General features: G+C 43.5%; 1 protein-coding gene across 3 annotated transcripts in view; it reads left to right on the top strand.

The window, feature by feature from the left end:
- Positions 1-15,683, top strand: part of SPRED2 (sprouty related EVH1 domain containing 2) — a 116,683-nt gene that overhangs the window by 69,221 nt on the left and 31,779 nt on the right. For 2 of the 3 annotated variants that reach the window (XM_019635545.1, XM_019635552.1), the window contains exon 2: positions 14,983-15,160. In XM_019635545.1, coding sequence (XP_019491090.1) covers positions 14,983-15,160 — 178 coding nt within the window. Of the gene's footprint in view, positions 1-13,422; positions 13,444-14,982; positions 15,161-15,683 lie in introns of those variants that run through there. The other variant, XM_019635559.1, reaches the window with a different exon arrangement.

Genomic DNA, 15,683 nt, shown 5'->3' with positions numbered 1-15,683 from the left:
GCCACTTGGCCGGCCCCCGTCTTAACCATTTTTAAGTGTATGGTACATTAGTGTTCACCATGCACATTGTTGTGCAACCGATCTCTAGAACCTTTTCGTCTTACAAAAACTGAAACTCTACATCCATTAAACAATTCCTCATATCCCCCTGCCCCCAGCCCTTTACAACCACCATGCTACTTTCTATGAGTTTGACTACATTAGAATGCACAATTTTAAAATGGAATCATGCAGTATTTGTCTTTTTGTGACTGGCTTATTTCATTTAGCGTAATATCCTGAAGGCTCATCTATGCTGTAGCATAGGACAGAATTTCTTTTTTGTAAGGCTGAAAAGTATTCTCTTGTATGTATTTTCTTTATTCATCCTTCAATGGACTTTTAAGGTTGTTTACACCTCTTGACGACTGTGAATAATACTACAGTGAAGATGGATATGAAATTAATTGCCTTTTGATATAGGAGTTGACTTTCAATAAATGTTAGGGTTAATTCTCTGTACAAACACACAAGAGTAAGCGCCATCATGTCATAATTCCTTGTGTTTATCCAGCCTTTTCAGTTTGCACAAGAGTTTCCATATACCAAGTTACTCACTGTAGGAAATAGCTAGGTATGCAGCAATTTTCAGTCCATATGTACTGTGTCTTCAGGGTTCATAGCTCTCCTGTAGGGGAGCTTAGTCCTGAGAGGTGGCTGAAGCACACCGTTAAATGAAGCAAGCTGTGGGTATTGCCTCTTGACCAGACCTTTAGACACGGCTCTTTTTAGTCTTTCCTCTGATACTAAATGGCCGCCGACAGTGGCAGCATGGCTTCAGGATAGTATAATTGCATCCGTTTGGCCATACAGACTGCCACCTTGTCAGTAAAGTTCTCTGGTGAGAGAAGTCAGCCATGGCTACTTGGTTGTCCTGCCTCAGGCAGTGGGCTGTGGTCTTTAGCTAGCTACTGCTGAATGAAAGACCTAAAGCTTGGTTGGACTCCATGGTACAAGCATGTTGGTGATGGGCTGGAAAGCCCAAATTCAGCAGCTTAGCTTGCAAAGGGTCTCCATTATCTGTGAAGACCCGGGGTTTTGAAATCAGACGGCTTTTAGTCCTTCCACAAGCTGACAGACTTTTATTATGTGGGAAGAGCTCTAGTGTTCCCTGGAAACTCTCTTTGAAATCAAGCTAGAATGCTCTTCTACAAATGAAACAATATTTTAAGAATATTGTGTTAAACTGTGAGCAAGCTTGGTAGCTGTAGCTAGCTGGCCTACACGTTCTCCTGACTGCCCAGCTCCTTGCTGGCAGGAAAATTGCTTAATGGAAGCACGTGTACCAAGTGGATGGCTCCGTTGTATAATAACCCAGAAGGAAATTGCCCTCATAGGTCAAATCCTGTTCCTGTGTGTAGTCAAGAGCTAGTCAAGAATCCGCTGCTGCCTGATTATCCTGTGAGCCTGAAACTTGTCTTGTTCCTGCCCTCCTAATTGGACACCAGAAGTCGTTGCCGCCATAAAAGAACAATTAATTTCCCCAGTGACACTTATTTGGAATTCCAAACCAATAGCATTGATACTGATCCCATTGCTATAACTTAGGGCTTGCCTTTTGGTTTGTCTGCTTGCTTGCTTAGATGTAAAGATTTCTCAACCTTATTAGCAGATGATCATCAGGTTGGATCTTTTTAGAGCTTTTGAAGATCCTGTGATACCAGATTCCAGGGCCCCCCCCCCCCAAACAAAGTCTTCCTCGGGAGTTTAAGAATCCTCCTAACTTTTTCTCCTACCCACATCCAGGTAGGAAAACTCTGGGTCAGAGCTGAAAAAACTGGCCATTCCCGCTGGAAGTGGGAAGGAGGCTTCTGTTACAGAGACTGCCACAGTGGGCAATAAAAACCATTTGGGAATAAAACCGTGATTCAGGTATTTTAGGAATTGGGTAGGCTTTCCTGGTCTGGATTGGGAATCCTGCTGCTCGACATTTTATGTTGATTTCATGTGGGGGCAAACATGCCAGGTTCAACTGATTTACAAGAAAACTTTTGGACCCGAACTCATTTGTGACATTGAAGCAGCCCGGGCCCAACACGAAACTCCAAGTGCACAGAGTTGCTTTATCAAAGTCCACAAAGAAATGTCTCCCCCCATGTTGAAATCGAGCCATGGCTTCATCGACTTTTCCTAACAATTTTCTCTTTTCTCTCTGAATGTACTAAAGATTGGTACTGGAGTGGCCGTCTTGAGTCAGTTGATAAAGCATGTAGGATGAACTATTTAGGAGTTAAAAGAGGCACATCCCTCTTCTGTTTTTTGCCTGCATTTGTCCCATAAATACGCCTTGGGGATTTGCTCCCATGTTGCTTCCATGTAGAGAAGCACACACTCATGGATGCGTAAACACAGCTAGAGGGCTAGGTTGTTGTACTGATTTTATTCAAAGGGTCTTATTAAACTTATTAAAACTCAATGTTCATCATTTTCTTGCTTTTCCAGAACACGTGAATAGACCAGTTTCACCCCTGGGAACTTTATAATGGTGTTACAACACTTGCACTGAGAGAACATATCTGTTAGTTTGTCGTGGTTTCAGGACTTTGTGGTTTCAAGTTTTTTTTCAATTCAAAAGCTGTTTTCGGTTGCAGTTCACTGCTGAAAGTGTTCTGATCTGCTTTTGTAGAATATTTGGGTGACTTGAGTTTGCTAAGCCCTCTGGCACAGCTGAAGGACATAAAGGGCATGGGTTTTTGTTCGTTTGCTTTTAATACAAAGTTTAAAAGGGGGACCTCAAAGGTCATTTGGCCCTTACCCCTCGTTTTATTTATGAAGAAACTGAGGCTGACTAGCAGAGTCAGGGGTACCTCAGCCAGGAGTGAGGAGATGTGCTACAGAGGTTAAGTCTGCTGACCCGGGGCGTACTAACACTGATGGATCCAAAAATGAGGCCTCTGTTGGTGGGAAACTTGCCAGGCTGAGCAGGACTTTCCAGCCCTACCATTTTTTTTTTTTTCATGTGGCTGTGTTATTAGCAATACCTCTCGATTTCTCCTTATGAGTCTTCGACAATCAGTTGCCTATCCAGTAAACTTGGAGACCAAGGAGAATAACTTCTCTTATATTCTCTAGATGACCTAGCGTGGATATGCGGACCCTTGCCCCACCACACAGGACCCCTTTAAAACAAAAGGGCCAGGGCCGGCCGAGTGGCTCAGCTGGTTAAGAGCTCGCTCAAGAGTTTGAGCTCTGAGCAACAGCGGTTCGAGTCCAGCCCGAGCTGAGCAGCCGCTGAGCTGCCAACAGGTGGTGGGATGGCTCAGCTAAAAAAAAAAAAAAACAAACAAAAACAAAACAAAACAAAAGGGCCAGGGGAGGGGTCAGTTTACAGAGACTGGATCTGAGTCCTTCATTTGTCCCTTTATTTGTCAGTGACCTTGAACAAGTCCCGGCTCCAGTCTGGGTTTTAATTTTTCCATCTAAGTGAGGGGTCTGGAATAGATGGTTTCTACGATTCGTTCTAGCTTAAAAAGTGTGGAGCTGATTTGTTTGGGTGTCTCTTCACTGGTCCTAGTTGAAGACCGAAGTAAGCTCCACTCGCAGGCCCACCTCTATTCCTGCCTCTACCTGGGAAATGAAGAGAGAGAATTCTGCAGGGAGAACAGAGGCCTCACCTGTGCTTTGTTTTTATGTGTGTGAAGCTTTGCGTCTCTGATGAGGAAGGTAGCAGAATCCTAGAAGAAAAGGAACTACATGAATTGATAATTCTTGCCATCTGAAAGGCCATCCATGTCTGGTGGATCTGTCAGGAATATAAGTAGGGAGACTCTTAAAATCCAGTCAGCCTACCGCTAGCACAGCATTTCTTTCGTCCCTGGGGGCTAAATTATCACCTCATTTTGTTTGAGAACAGATTTTATTAAGGACTGGCTTAGAAAGGATTTTGTAGGTTTAGAATTTGGTATTAACCTAGTTTGGTAAAGTAATTTCCTGTCCTTTTGACCATGGTTTGCTTTGGGGGTTGGGAAGGATGGCACGTGGCAGGTAAAAAGATGGAAAATGTGTCCTGGATCACGTGAGAAGGAACCAGACATCAGTACCATTATCAGAGTCTTCTAGGTTTAGTGTCGATCTTCATATAGAATGTCACACTATATATTTTCTCTTTCCTTATGAAAGTCTTCAGTTCAGGATATTTTGTGGAAAGAAGTGTACAGTCCACATTCACCAGCTCCTGTCTGCTTTTAGCATTTTGCTGTTGTTGCTTTATCTCACAGGTACCTATCCCCCCATCTGTCCCTCTCTCCATCCAAGACGCCATGTTACTTTTTTATGCACTTAAAAAGTAAGTTGCAGGCATTAGCGTGCCTCTCTCAGCATTTCACCATGGGCATCATTAAGTAAGCTCTTCCTTTGCTTTCTCCCATTCAATAAGAAAGAAAATGAAGATATTCTGAAAAAGTCAGAAGTTCAAGGGCTGCAATTTAAAGACCTGAATTGGAGATTATTAACTTTAAATAAAGCCCCTTGCCATTTGTGTTTGGAAGCACCAATTTTCCCATTACACGTATACTTAAATGTGGTGTGAGTTCATTTCGTTTAGTAATCTAACGTTTCCATTAGCTGGCCTTTGGGGGCTTACATGCGGATTGTAAATGCCATTTTTGGAAGGGTGTGTAAAAACAGGGAAAGTCAAAATTACTGCTTTCAGAATAAAACGTAGGAGAAGAAGACAGGGTTCTTCAGGGGTGGGTTATTTTGTTGGCTTTAAATTGGTAATCCTTTGATCTTGATTAATTATGAACTCCACTGAACTCCGGGCTCAGCAAAGCAGCAGACAATAAAGCAGCATCATAAACCTGGATTCAGACTTTGGCCTCAGCCTTCCCAGGGCTCCTTTGTCCCCACTTCATACTGTGTTATCACCCTGAAACTCAGCCCTTTAGGACAGAACCCTTTCAGCCTCTAAGAAATAGATTCATTCTATTTTGGTTTGAATAAAATAAATTTTATTTTTAAGTATGTCAGAGTTTACTCATGTCAGAGTTGTCTGTGTTTAGGTGGTTTTTGATACTCAGAAGTCTCCTATCAATGTCTTAAATGTTAATGAGCTGTTGTGATAAAAATCTCACCATAATTTCCTAAAATGTTTTAGCTGATCTTAAAATATCCATGTTAACATTTAGAGAATCCGTGTATAATGCTATGATAGAAATAACGTTTTAATGCAGAGAATCATTTGATATTGGGTTTTTAAAAAGAATTTTTCCAACAAAGTTTTTTAACTTTGTTGACTTCAGTGGAATTGTAATTTTTTAAGTTTAAAATTGTATTATACTTACTTTTTTGTTGTTGTTGGAGGGTAGTATAAACTAGTTGAATTTCCTGGAGCCAGTGTTTTCAAACTCAAAAATAATTTAAAATGTATTCTACAGCCTACTATTAAAGTAATTACATACTGTATAAATACTTGACAGATCAGGATACAGAGGTCTCAATTGGTTGACCAGGAAACCTACCTAGGATCTCAGGGGCATATGCCCAGGAATCTCTAGTTTCCAGACCCCCAAGGTGAGGAAATTAGCACTTCTGCTGTTAGTAGGGATCAAAGCAAATAGTTTTCAGATTTCAAGAAAAAATGATTACTTTCTTCACTGATTGGTATCCCCTGCAATAAACTACCACGCCTGTCCTGCCAGGCTTGACCTCAGCCGGGCCTTTCTTCTCCTAGCTGGGTGCATTACTCACCTCAAGAGGCACTTGCTGAGGAAAGTTATATTGACACAGGGAGAGTTGCCAAAGAGCCATTAAAAAAAAAAGGTCTCTCCTAGACAACTAAAATTGCCTTTTCGGGTGCTGAAGCTAAGATTTACTCTAGCGAACGCTTCCTTGTCCGTGTCTAAAACCACATGGTGTTACGGTTTTAGGTTATATGTTACTGGAACAGCCCTAATGCCTGTCTTTATTATGCCCCAGTTATAAATGATCCGTCATCATGGGTATTATATATTTACTATTCTTATGGTTTCTGAATTTAAGTGCTGAATTTAAATGTTGGTTAGTAAGGTTTTGTGAAAAAACTATAGCTCCGTCCTTAAGACATTTGGTATATTAACTAAATCAAAAGATTTTTGGTAAAAGATTTTTCCAAAAGGAGAAAGAATTGAAAGCAATATAAGTAGAATCCCGTAGAATCACTCTTCCCTTTGGAGGATTTATGCTTGTTCAAACTGCAGGTGATAAAAGCTTAGAGGTTAAATTAAAAATTTCATTTTAAACACAGTCCTGTAGAGTGGAGTGAGTCCAATAGAACTTTGTAAACCTTGCTGAGAAGGAAACACAAAACCCAATGTTTTATAAGGTAATTTCCAGCATGCCTGGGCACTGTCGTGAGCATCATCACCTCCTGTTCACAATCCATAAAGATTTGCCCCTAGAATTGGGGCTGTCATTGATGTGGGGGAACCGGGGCCACCGGAAGCTCTGACTTGCCTTTGCAGGCTTTAGGTTTTAGAACGGTTGGTCACTGCCCCCAGCCTGCAGAGATGTCCAAGGATCCCTAATTGCCTCTGGTATTTCCTCAACTATTTCCTCAAAGGCCTCTTAAGCCTCTGTAAAGCTTACAAGTGTAACTTCCAGTCCCAATCTTTGTTCCTTTGTGTCTTGGCTTCATTTCCTTTCTTTGGACATTATGGGTTCAGGGCACAGCAGTAAAGAGAGGGACCAGAGTGGTAAACGGCACACTGCCCAGTACCGTAGATGAGGGACAGCCCCGGAGAACATCCGTTCCCAAAGACATCTACAGGGTAGATGCCTTGGCCCCATGTGAGAGAATGTGCCAGAACGTTCAGTGCACATGCACCCTGGGTCCTGTGGCCTGAAAGTATAAGGTGGCACGTGGGAGATTAGAAAATGTGTCATTTACACTGCTTTATAACTTAAAGGAAAAGATTAGAGGCACATAGTATGCTAACTCAGCACTATATGTTAAACAAGGTCTGGGCATTTATTTCAAATCATACAATCACTAGCTTATAAAAATAGGAGTTTGCAGTAGTTACTCTAACAGAGTATTTGTGTGTGAAAATTTTAATAGGAAAATAAAAATACTAGAGGCCATATCTAATAAACTTCCACTTGCTAGGATTGGTTCTAAAGAATGATTGATAAATTATTCCATTTAATAATCATTCCTATTTCAAACATCAAACGTGTTGGCAGTGTTCTTCACAATAATAGAGAAGCAACCCTTTCTAATATGTGCAGTAGAAAAGGGTGTGTGGGTGAGTTGGTCTATTTATATCTTCAGTGTAGCTAGGTAGCATCAACAACAAAGATGCTGGTATTAAACATGGCATGTGAGGATGAGAATGGGCATGCCCCAGACCTCCCCCTCTGGGTCAGGGGAGAACTTGGACATGGAGGGCTCTAGTGACCTTGCAGAACAGCAGGACTTACTAGCTTATGGTACAAGACCAAGGTAGGGATTCCTGAAACATTTTTACGGATTCTGAGCCTAGCACATAGTAAAGGAGGAAGATATATTCACACCCCCTCTGGGGCTCCCACAATATAAGCAGGACCCTGGCTTTCAGCCTGATTGGTTCCTGGATGAAGGTTACATCCCCAGTCATTGCAAAGCAAGCACCCACTACCTCCACTACCTTTTGAGTACCACTTTATATATTGGGGTTTCATTCCTGGAAACTCATTACCATTTAAAAATACTTCAATTGATTATGAAGTTAAGCCCTATGAAAGCTCTGTTGTAATCCTCTGGGGGAGTTACTCTGCACTGCAGCCTCTCGGAGGAGCAGGTTCTCTGTGAAGCCTAGACTGTGGAGCCTGCTTTTCTCTCTCGGTAAATCAGGTCACTAGCAAAGTGCCTTGGCACCATGAGCTCAAAATCATGGTGCTAGTACCTATTGGAGTACCTAGATTCTTTTTGTTTTTTTAAAGATTTTTTGGGGGGAGGGGAACAGCGTTGGGGAATCAGGGAAGGGGAACAGACACGCCGCCATCCCCTTGCTCTTTTAGTCCAGTTGGGGAGGACGTTGCCCCACTGGCCCATGTTGGCATTATCACTGCATTCTTCCCAGGTGAGGCAGATGGGTTGCTGGCCCCTGGACGGCCGCTCACAGCGGCTCCCGGCAGCTCACACTGGTCGCTGGCCACACATGGCAGCTTATGGCAGCCCACTGCTGCAGTGGCTGCAGCCCACGCCATCGCTGGAGACCCATGGCAGCCCAGCTCCAGGTTGAGCTGTTGTTCAGCATCTTAGCTGTAGAGGGCAGTGTCACTGGCCCTCATATGGGATCCGAACCAGGGCCCTGTCGCTCAGAGCTTGCGTCCCAAGCCAGCTCCCAGCCAACGCGCTACTCGGCAGGCCCATTGGGTACCTAGATTCTTTTCCTAGCAGATACTGGGGGAGGACAGTTTCCAAGATGAGTCTCCAAGTGTAGGTCATGGCTGATTTCACGAATGTTATGTTACTGTGGGGAAGGTTTTTTCTTAAGTGATCTTAGCCCACTTTTCAGCTTCCCCAACTCTAGCATGCAAATCAGTTCTCTTTATGAAGCAAACATCTCATGTTCAGAAACTTCCTTCTCTGATCCTTAGTGCCTACCCGTCAGCATTCGAGAGAGCCGATGCCCTGGCCAGAGTTGGCTCCTGCCAGGTCTAGCATCTTGAGCGGGCTTCTCCTACCCACTGTTCCTGTAATGGCCTAACCAACACAAGTGGTCCACACGTTTAGGTAGACACTAAATTCAATGGGCAGACCTTCAGTGCCTCGTCCAGAGCTGAAAATCACGTTCCTGCCATGCACAGAACTACATGACATATAACTTCCCTTGCCCGTAAAGTTTGGAATATATACATTTCTAAAACTAAGGCAGTCCACTTTAAAAAATTTCTTTAGTTGATATTTAATAATAAAACAGCCACCCAAGGAACCATTATCCACGTAAATAGACTATGACCAGTATCTTGAGCTTCTCAATACATTTGATTCTGCTGAATCAAATGTATTTTGTTGATTCTTTTTTAAAAGATGGCTAGACATATATTTTATATGCACCTGTATTTTGTGCACGTATATATATATATTTATATATATATATATATATATATAATTCAATGAAATCAAAGAGCATTTTGAAATCTGTAGGTTCCGGAAGACTGGGAGTGGGCTGGGGGGTGGGGGGAGGGTTGAGTGATTACAGTAAACAGTGTGCTTTGGCCCCCTGAGGACTTGGGGTTCTGTGTGACTCTGCTGGCTGCTGGGGGCTGGGCTGGATGGAAGAGGGGGCTTGAGAGGCTGGATCTTATGTAATCCCTCTCAAGGTCTGGTGAAGTTCGGAGAAGGATGGAAAAGAAGGCTGGGAGGAAGTGAGTGTAATGTTTAGCATAATGCAGAGATAAAGGAGCCGTGTAATCAGATAACCTGGCTGAGGAGGGGGCTGGGAAGTATTTAGGAGGGATGTCGAGTTTCCAGCCTCCATCCCTGAAGCAGAGGGGGAGGGGCAGGAGCAGAGGGCCCTTTCACAGAGGGCAGATGGAATGCTTTTCCTCTACTGGCGAGCCTGAAATGGAGGCTACAGCTTGGCCTTGATGCATTTGACTGGCATTGATAATTGCCGCAGGTCAGTTTTTTGGATTTTTTTTCTGTTTTGTCAAGGGCCTGACAGCCTCCCTGCCACTCTACTCTCTGACAACTGAAAAAGGCAGTCAGTGGCCAGAGAGGCTGGACCTGTTTTTGTAATCAAAGTCAGCCTTTCAGCAAAAATGATCATGATGGCTATAACTTAACCAAACTTTTCTGTTATCAGACACTTGACCTCTATCACTGCTTTTAACCTTCGGGCATCCCAGCCGGGTAGGATCCTCTCTTTGTGGGTTTTTTTTTTTTTGGCAAATGAGCAAACTGAAGCTCAAAAAGAGGCTTCTTCAGCTACTGAGAAGGTCAAGGCACTGCTGACCTGTCTGGCTGTGAACATTATTTACAGACACAGGGCTGCCTCAGCACCATTTCCTACAATTTTTTTGTTTACTTCTGTAATGTGGCCCAGACAGGGCCTGCTTTGAATCTGGAGAGAACTTAGAACATTAAGGCCTGAGATCCAAACCTTGCTGTGCCACTGTGGAATCAGCACCCCCAATAAAAATCTAGCTTTGAAATTGTTCTTTCTGTGCCTCCCCACCCTGCTGTAGGATGTCACCCACCTCTTCTGTACATTGAGCGGTCACAGGACAGGAGTCCTGTTTTTACAAATAAGGCCACGTGTTGGGAACACAAAGCTTTTTCCCCTTCAAGAAACCACATTTAAATGGCACACCCCCAGCCCAATTTGTAAGAGTCAATTTTACTCAAAATGATTATGGTATTGTTTGGGTGGTGGGAGTCAAGCACCATTTGTAACGACATCCATTCTTTGCGGCAGTTTAGCTCAAATTCAGACACCAGGGGCTCTAGTCGGTTGGTGTTTGGACCCATGTCTGGAACTTCACCAGGTCCTAATCAGTTCACTGGTTTAGCAGTTGAAACTTTCAGAAGTATTTTTTTGTTGTTATTTTTTACAATACGAACATTTTGGGAAACTTTTCTAAAGTATACCAGCAGCATTTTCCTTGTGCACATTTAATCTACCCTTGTTCTTCCTGCTCCAGCCCCCGCCCCACCCCCCAACCAACCCCACATCTGGTTTAAACATGTTGTTTAATTCTTTCCAGAAAGGGGGAGGGAAGGTAGGAAGGGAGTTTTCCTCCTTTATACCTTGTGGTAGTCGGGTTCATTGTCATTTCTGTTCTGGGTGGGGTGAAATGCCTGAGGAACGTAAATACACCACAGATAGGAAGCAGTTGGCGTGCGGCCATGCAGCTGGGTTATCCAGACATCCTCCGCAGCTTTTGGTGCAACACTTTATCCCCCTGCCTTGTTTTAAATAGCCAGATGCCTCAGTTAATGCTGGCTATTGGACATGTGGCCAGAGGAGATGGGGGGGAGAGGGCAAGGGGGACTGCTGTCCACCCAGCCCCGCACACATATCCCGTCACAGAAAAGTCTGCCCTGGGGAAGGGGTTTGGGAGGAATCAAGATGGGGGGGAGGGGGGAAAGGATGCTGCAGACCAAAAGCAAAGACCAAAAGTAAATAGCCCCTGTAATCTGAAAGCCAAGGGGTGGGGTATTTTTTTTTGTATTTTTTTTTTTTAGTCTCTAATAAATGAAAACTTTTTGGAAATACGTTTATGGCACTAACATGAATAATGCAAGCTTCCTTTTTTTATATTTACTTAATCTCCTCAAAGGAAGGGAGGCCAGCACATGGCTACAACACAAAAAAAGTAAAAGCATGTTTTAACAAGAGGTGTGCAGAGTTTCAATTATTCACCTTGGCCATTTCCTGTTAGGATGAGCCCATAGTACACTCACAGAAGATTTGAAAAAGCTGTTTCATGTTGCAGAGTCACATCTCCTGAAGACCTTTCGTTTTCGATATTAGGGAAAAAATATTCTCAAATTGTTTGTGTGCAACTCATCTAAACAAATGTTATAAAATGTTCTTAATCTCTGTGACCCAGAGGAATGTGCGTGTTGAATTCTGAGATAAATGGATTAATGATAGAAGAAACCATGTGATTTTTTTTTAAATTCAGTTTTCCTGTTTAATGTAAGGGAAACCTTTGCACAACCCCAATTAAGCTACTGTGGCTCGTGAGCAAATGAGTATTGAACACTTTCTATTTTCTCAGGGATTCTGTTAGCTACAAATAATATTTTAAAAACCCATTTATTGTGTATTTAATCCAATCACCCCACAACCTACAGCATATAAGACTAGGGATATAGAAATTAACAAAAGGGGCAAAGTCCCAGCACTCATGGAATTTACATTCTAGTTGGAGAAAGTGGGCAAACAAATAGGACGGATATTGATTTAGTACCATGTATTATAGGAAGACAAAGCAGGGTGAAAAGATTTAAGAGGAGTGGACAGAGGCTTCTTCTCTGATAAACTAATCTTGGGCAGAGACCTGAATGAAATAAGGGAATGAACCTTGTTGGTGTATGGGGAGAAGAGTGGGAAATGGGGTTTTCAGTGAAGGAAATATCATGTGCAAAGGCCCTGAGGTAGGAGTGTGCTGAATGTGGAGGACTATCAAGAACAGCGGGACTGAAGTGGAATGAGCAAGGAGAGTGGTAAGATAAGTGCTATATTTTGACTTTTACTCAGAGTAACATAAGGAAGCAATTAGAGGGTTGGTTTGAATAGAGTGCCATAATCTGAGTGCCTTCCCATTTTCTTAGAAAGTTGGGCAAGTGTGGAAGTGAGGCCAGTTAGGAGGCTATGGTAATGGCTTGAAAGGTGATGGCAGCTGGGTTGATGGAGGTGCTAAAAAGTGGATTCTGGGTATGTTTCAAAGGGAGAACCAGTAAGATAGGAAGGTGTGGGGAATCCAGAGTTCAACCTGAAACATGGTGATGAGGTGCCTACAAGACACTCAAGCAGAGAAATCACATAGGCAGTTAGTTTTACTGATCTGAAGCTTAGGGAAGAGGTCCGGATGGAAATGTGAATTTGCACCCTGTTAGCACATAGAAAGTACTTGACTTGCAGTTGTTGGCCCTGGCTTGGATCATGGATGGTTTAGCCACAGCTACAAAAGGAAAGGCAGAAAGCACTGGTACCGAGGAGGAGGCGTGTTGGTGGGCACAGGTGCAGGGTCTCTTCTGATTGTGTCTGTTTTCTCAGTGACGTTAAAATGAGCTCATCTGTCATCTGAGAGGGAGCGGGTAGGAGGACCCGTGAAATCTTGGGGAAATGTACAGGGTGCCGGGTGGCTGTAAGGACCCATGGAGATTAGTGGTTATGACTTTAAAATTAGACCTATAAGCAAAATAGAGTGGGATTTTTCCTCTAACCATGTACAGCAGCCTGGAGGTGAGCATCGAGTTAAGTAGATAGGTGGATTTCACCAGAGCTGGGGTTTCACTAGGCAATTCCAATGAGGAAAGCGAGAACAAACATGTCAAGTTTGCTGCAATAGTGTTTGATAGACCATGGAACTTAAGTTGTGTAGAGAATCAAGTGAGAAGGAACGGGGGAAAAAGTGGTCACCACACTAGATTGTTGGCCCCAGTGGGGTGGAGTCTGGAGGGAGGGAGTTGCGAAGTTGGGAGGTGGTGGCCAGAGAGCAGGATACTAAACATTGAGGCTGTGAAGGTTGTGCAGATGTTGGTAGTGACAAGGTCAAGGGTGCGACCTAGGCGTGGGTGGCCTAAGTTGGGTGTAAGACAAGGGCATGGGAAAAGAGTTCCAGATACTGAGGAGCAAGGAATTGGAAGAATCCTCTGTGTGAATAATGAAATTATAAAATATCGTAACAGGGATCATGGCGGAGAGATGGAGGGACAGTGAGCCCACTCGCTAATGTCTGCAAGGAATGACGGGGAGTGACCCAGAGGTCTGTGGACGACTGAAGGAGGGTAGTGGGGGTATGGTCAGACTTGCGAGTCGCCGAGGAACTGGAGGGAGGGCCAGCAGCCCACATCTGGGCTCACTGGGGAGGGGTGTGAGAGAACGAAAGCAGCCCCACGTGCCAGGGCCAGAGGCTCAACCCAGAGCACGCCTGCATTTAGGTTCAGAAAGCGAAAGGGACTTACATGAGGTGCCAGAAAGTAGCATGGTGACCACTAGGGGCTGGGGAATCGGGAGAATGGAGAGTTAGTCTTTAATGAGTATGGAGTTTCAGTTTGGGAAAATGAAAAAAGTTCTGGAGATGGATAGTGGGGGTGGTTGCAGGACAACGTGAATGCCCTTAATGCCACAGAATTGTGTACTTCAAATGACTAAAGTGGTAAATTTTCCACGATGTGTATTTTACCACAAAAACAGTGAAAGGTCTGAGGAAGTGCTTGGACTTTGAGTCTGGGGGGCACAGTGGAAGGGGAATTGAGTCACAGTAGAGGGTTAGCTGCCGGAAGTCATGGAAAATCTGGGTGGCTTTGCCTGTGGGGGTGACTGAGGTGAGCAGGGACGTGGGGCAGAGGGAGCGTGTAAATGGTCTCTGCCTGACTGCAAACAGTGTGGCTCTGCCCCACTTGGGGGGCGGGAAGAGAAGGCTCTTTGTTATTCTGCATCTTCGTTTCCCTGGAACGGGGCACTGTACAGAAGACTGTACAGAAGACGGGAATATATTTGAATGAGTGAAAAATGAATTCTATCCAAAAAAAGAGAACAGCAAGTGAGAAGTTAATGGCCTTGCTGAAAATCCAGGTAAATTTCCCGCAAGATGATGAAGAATGAGAAGAAGCTAGAGTTGGTCTTTGGAGGAGAAAAAGGATTCTTGGCAAATGTGCAAAAGAACTTACTGTGAAACTGAATGACAAGGTCAAAGGTGCGACCTAGGCGTGGAAGTAAGGAGGCCAGTTAGGACTGGAGAAAATAAAAGCGTAAACAGAAGGCTACACATGTGTAAAGGATATTTGAATGGAAATATTTTCCCACCTACATAAATGATTGCATGGTGAACTGGGAGTGGGTTATCCTATTCTTATGCTAAATCAGAAGATTACTAGCTTTATATATAAAATGTTAAAACTTTGTCATTCGTCGTAAACTAAGTTTTAAGGGTTGACACCATCATATCCTCTTAAGTTACTAGATTTGTCATTCCAAACTGTAGAGATCAGCTCATTCGTTTTATTATTAATACTTACCACCTAGGAATTAGAGAATGTTATATCTGCATCTTCAAAGACTCACATATATTTTTTAATTACTGGCATCTTTTAAAAAATGTACCTGTATATTGAGTTTAAGTGTTTTGTTTTGTTTCCCCTGAAAGTTGAGATGAGTTACCTTTTAAGGTTGCTGCCAGGCATAGATTTTCTTTGGATGAGTCCAGAAAATGCTGTCTGGTGGTCCTCTCACATTCTGAAAATATGTCATGCAGCTACCAGACCATTGTCATGCCCCATTGTTCTTGTTGTTGTCGTTTTAGTGACAGCTATATTGTGCGTGTCAAGGCTGTGGTTATGACCAGAGATGACTCCAGCGGGGGATGGTTCCCACAGGAAGGAGGCGGGATCAGTCGCGTGGGGGTCTGTAAGGTCATGCACCCCGAAGGCAATGGACGAAGCGGCTTTCTCATCCATGGTGAACGACAGAAAGACAAACTGGTAATGGCAGACACGGAATGTTAAATCAGCAACGACTGATTTCTTGACATTAAATCATAGCCTTCTTCCCATAGGTTATTTTTTCCTTCTTTCTCTGACTTCAAACTCTCACAAAAGCTTCAAAAATTATAACTCGGGAGCCGGTGCCAAACTGCAAAATGTAACCCTGGCTTTCCAACAAAGTCACTTTTTACCACACACCCTATAACTCAGATGCTAAGAAGTCGTATATTTGGCCGCCTTGTTTGCATCATTGATTAATTAAGCTGTCTTTCTGTCAGTGTAACAAGATATTCAAAACAAAAGTGTGTTCTTTATTATGAATCAGATTGTAGTGAGCTGTGAAGTGTTTTTTAAACTGTAGGGTTTATTCATGGATCATGCCATCAGAGTTTGGTTGGTGAAAGGTAAAATGTAAAGAAAGGCCAGGGCCGGCCGAGTGGCTCAGTTGGTTAAGAGCTCGCTCAAGAGTTTGAGCTCTGAGCAACAGCGGCTCGAGTCCAGCCCGAGCTGAGCAGCCGCT

The sequence above is a fragment of the Hipposideros armiger genome, unplaced genomic scaffold, assembly GCF_001890085.2.
Source record: "Hipposideros armiger isolate ML-2016 unplaced genomic scaffold, ASM189008v1 scaffold_2, whole genome shotgun sequence".
In the NCBI taxonomy this organism is placed as follows: domain Eukaryota; kingdom Metazoa; phylum Chordata; class Mammalia; order Chiroptera; family Hipposideridae; genus Hipposideros; species Hipposideros armiger.
The sequence above is the reverse complement of the archived record's forward strand: the minus strand, read 5'-3'. Positions and strand labels throughout refer to the sequence as shown.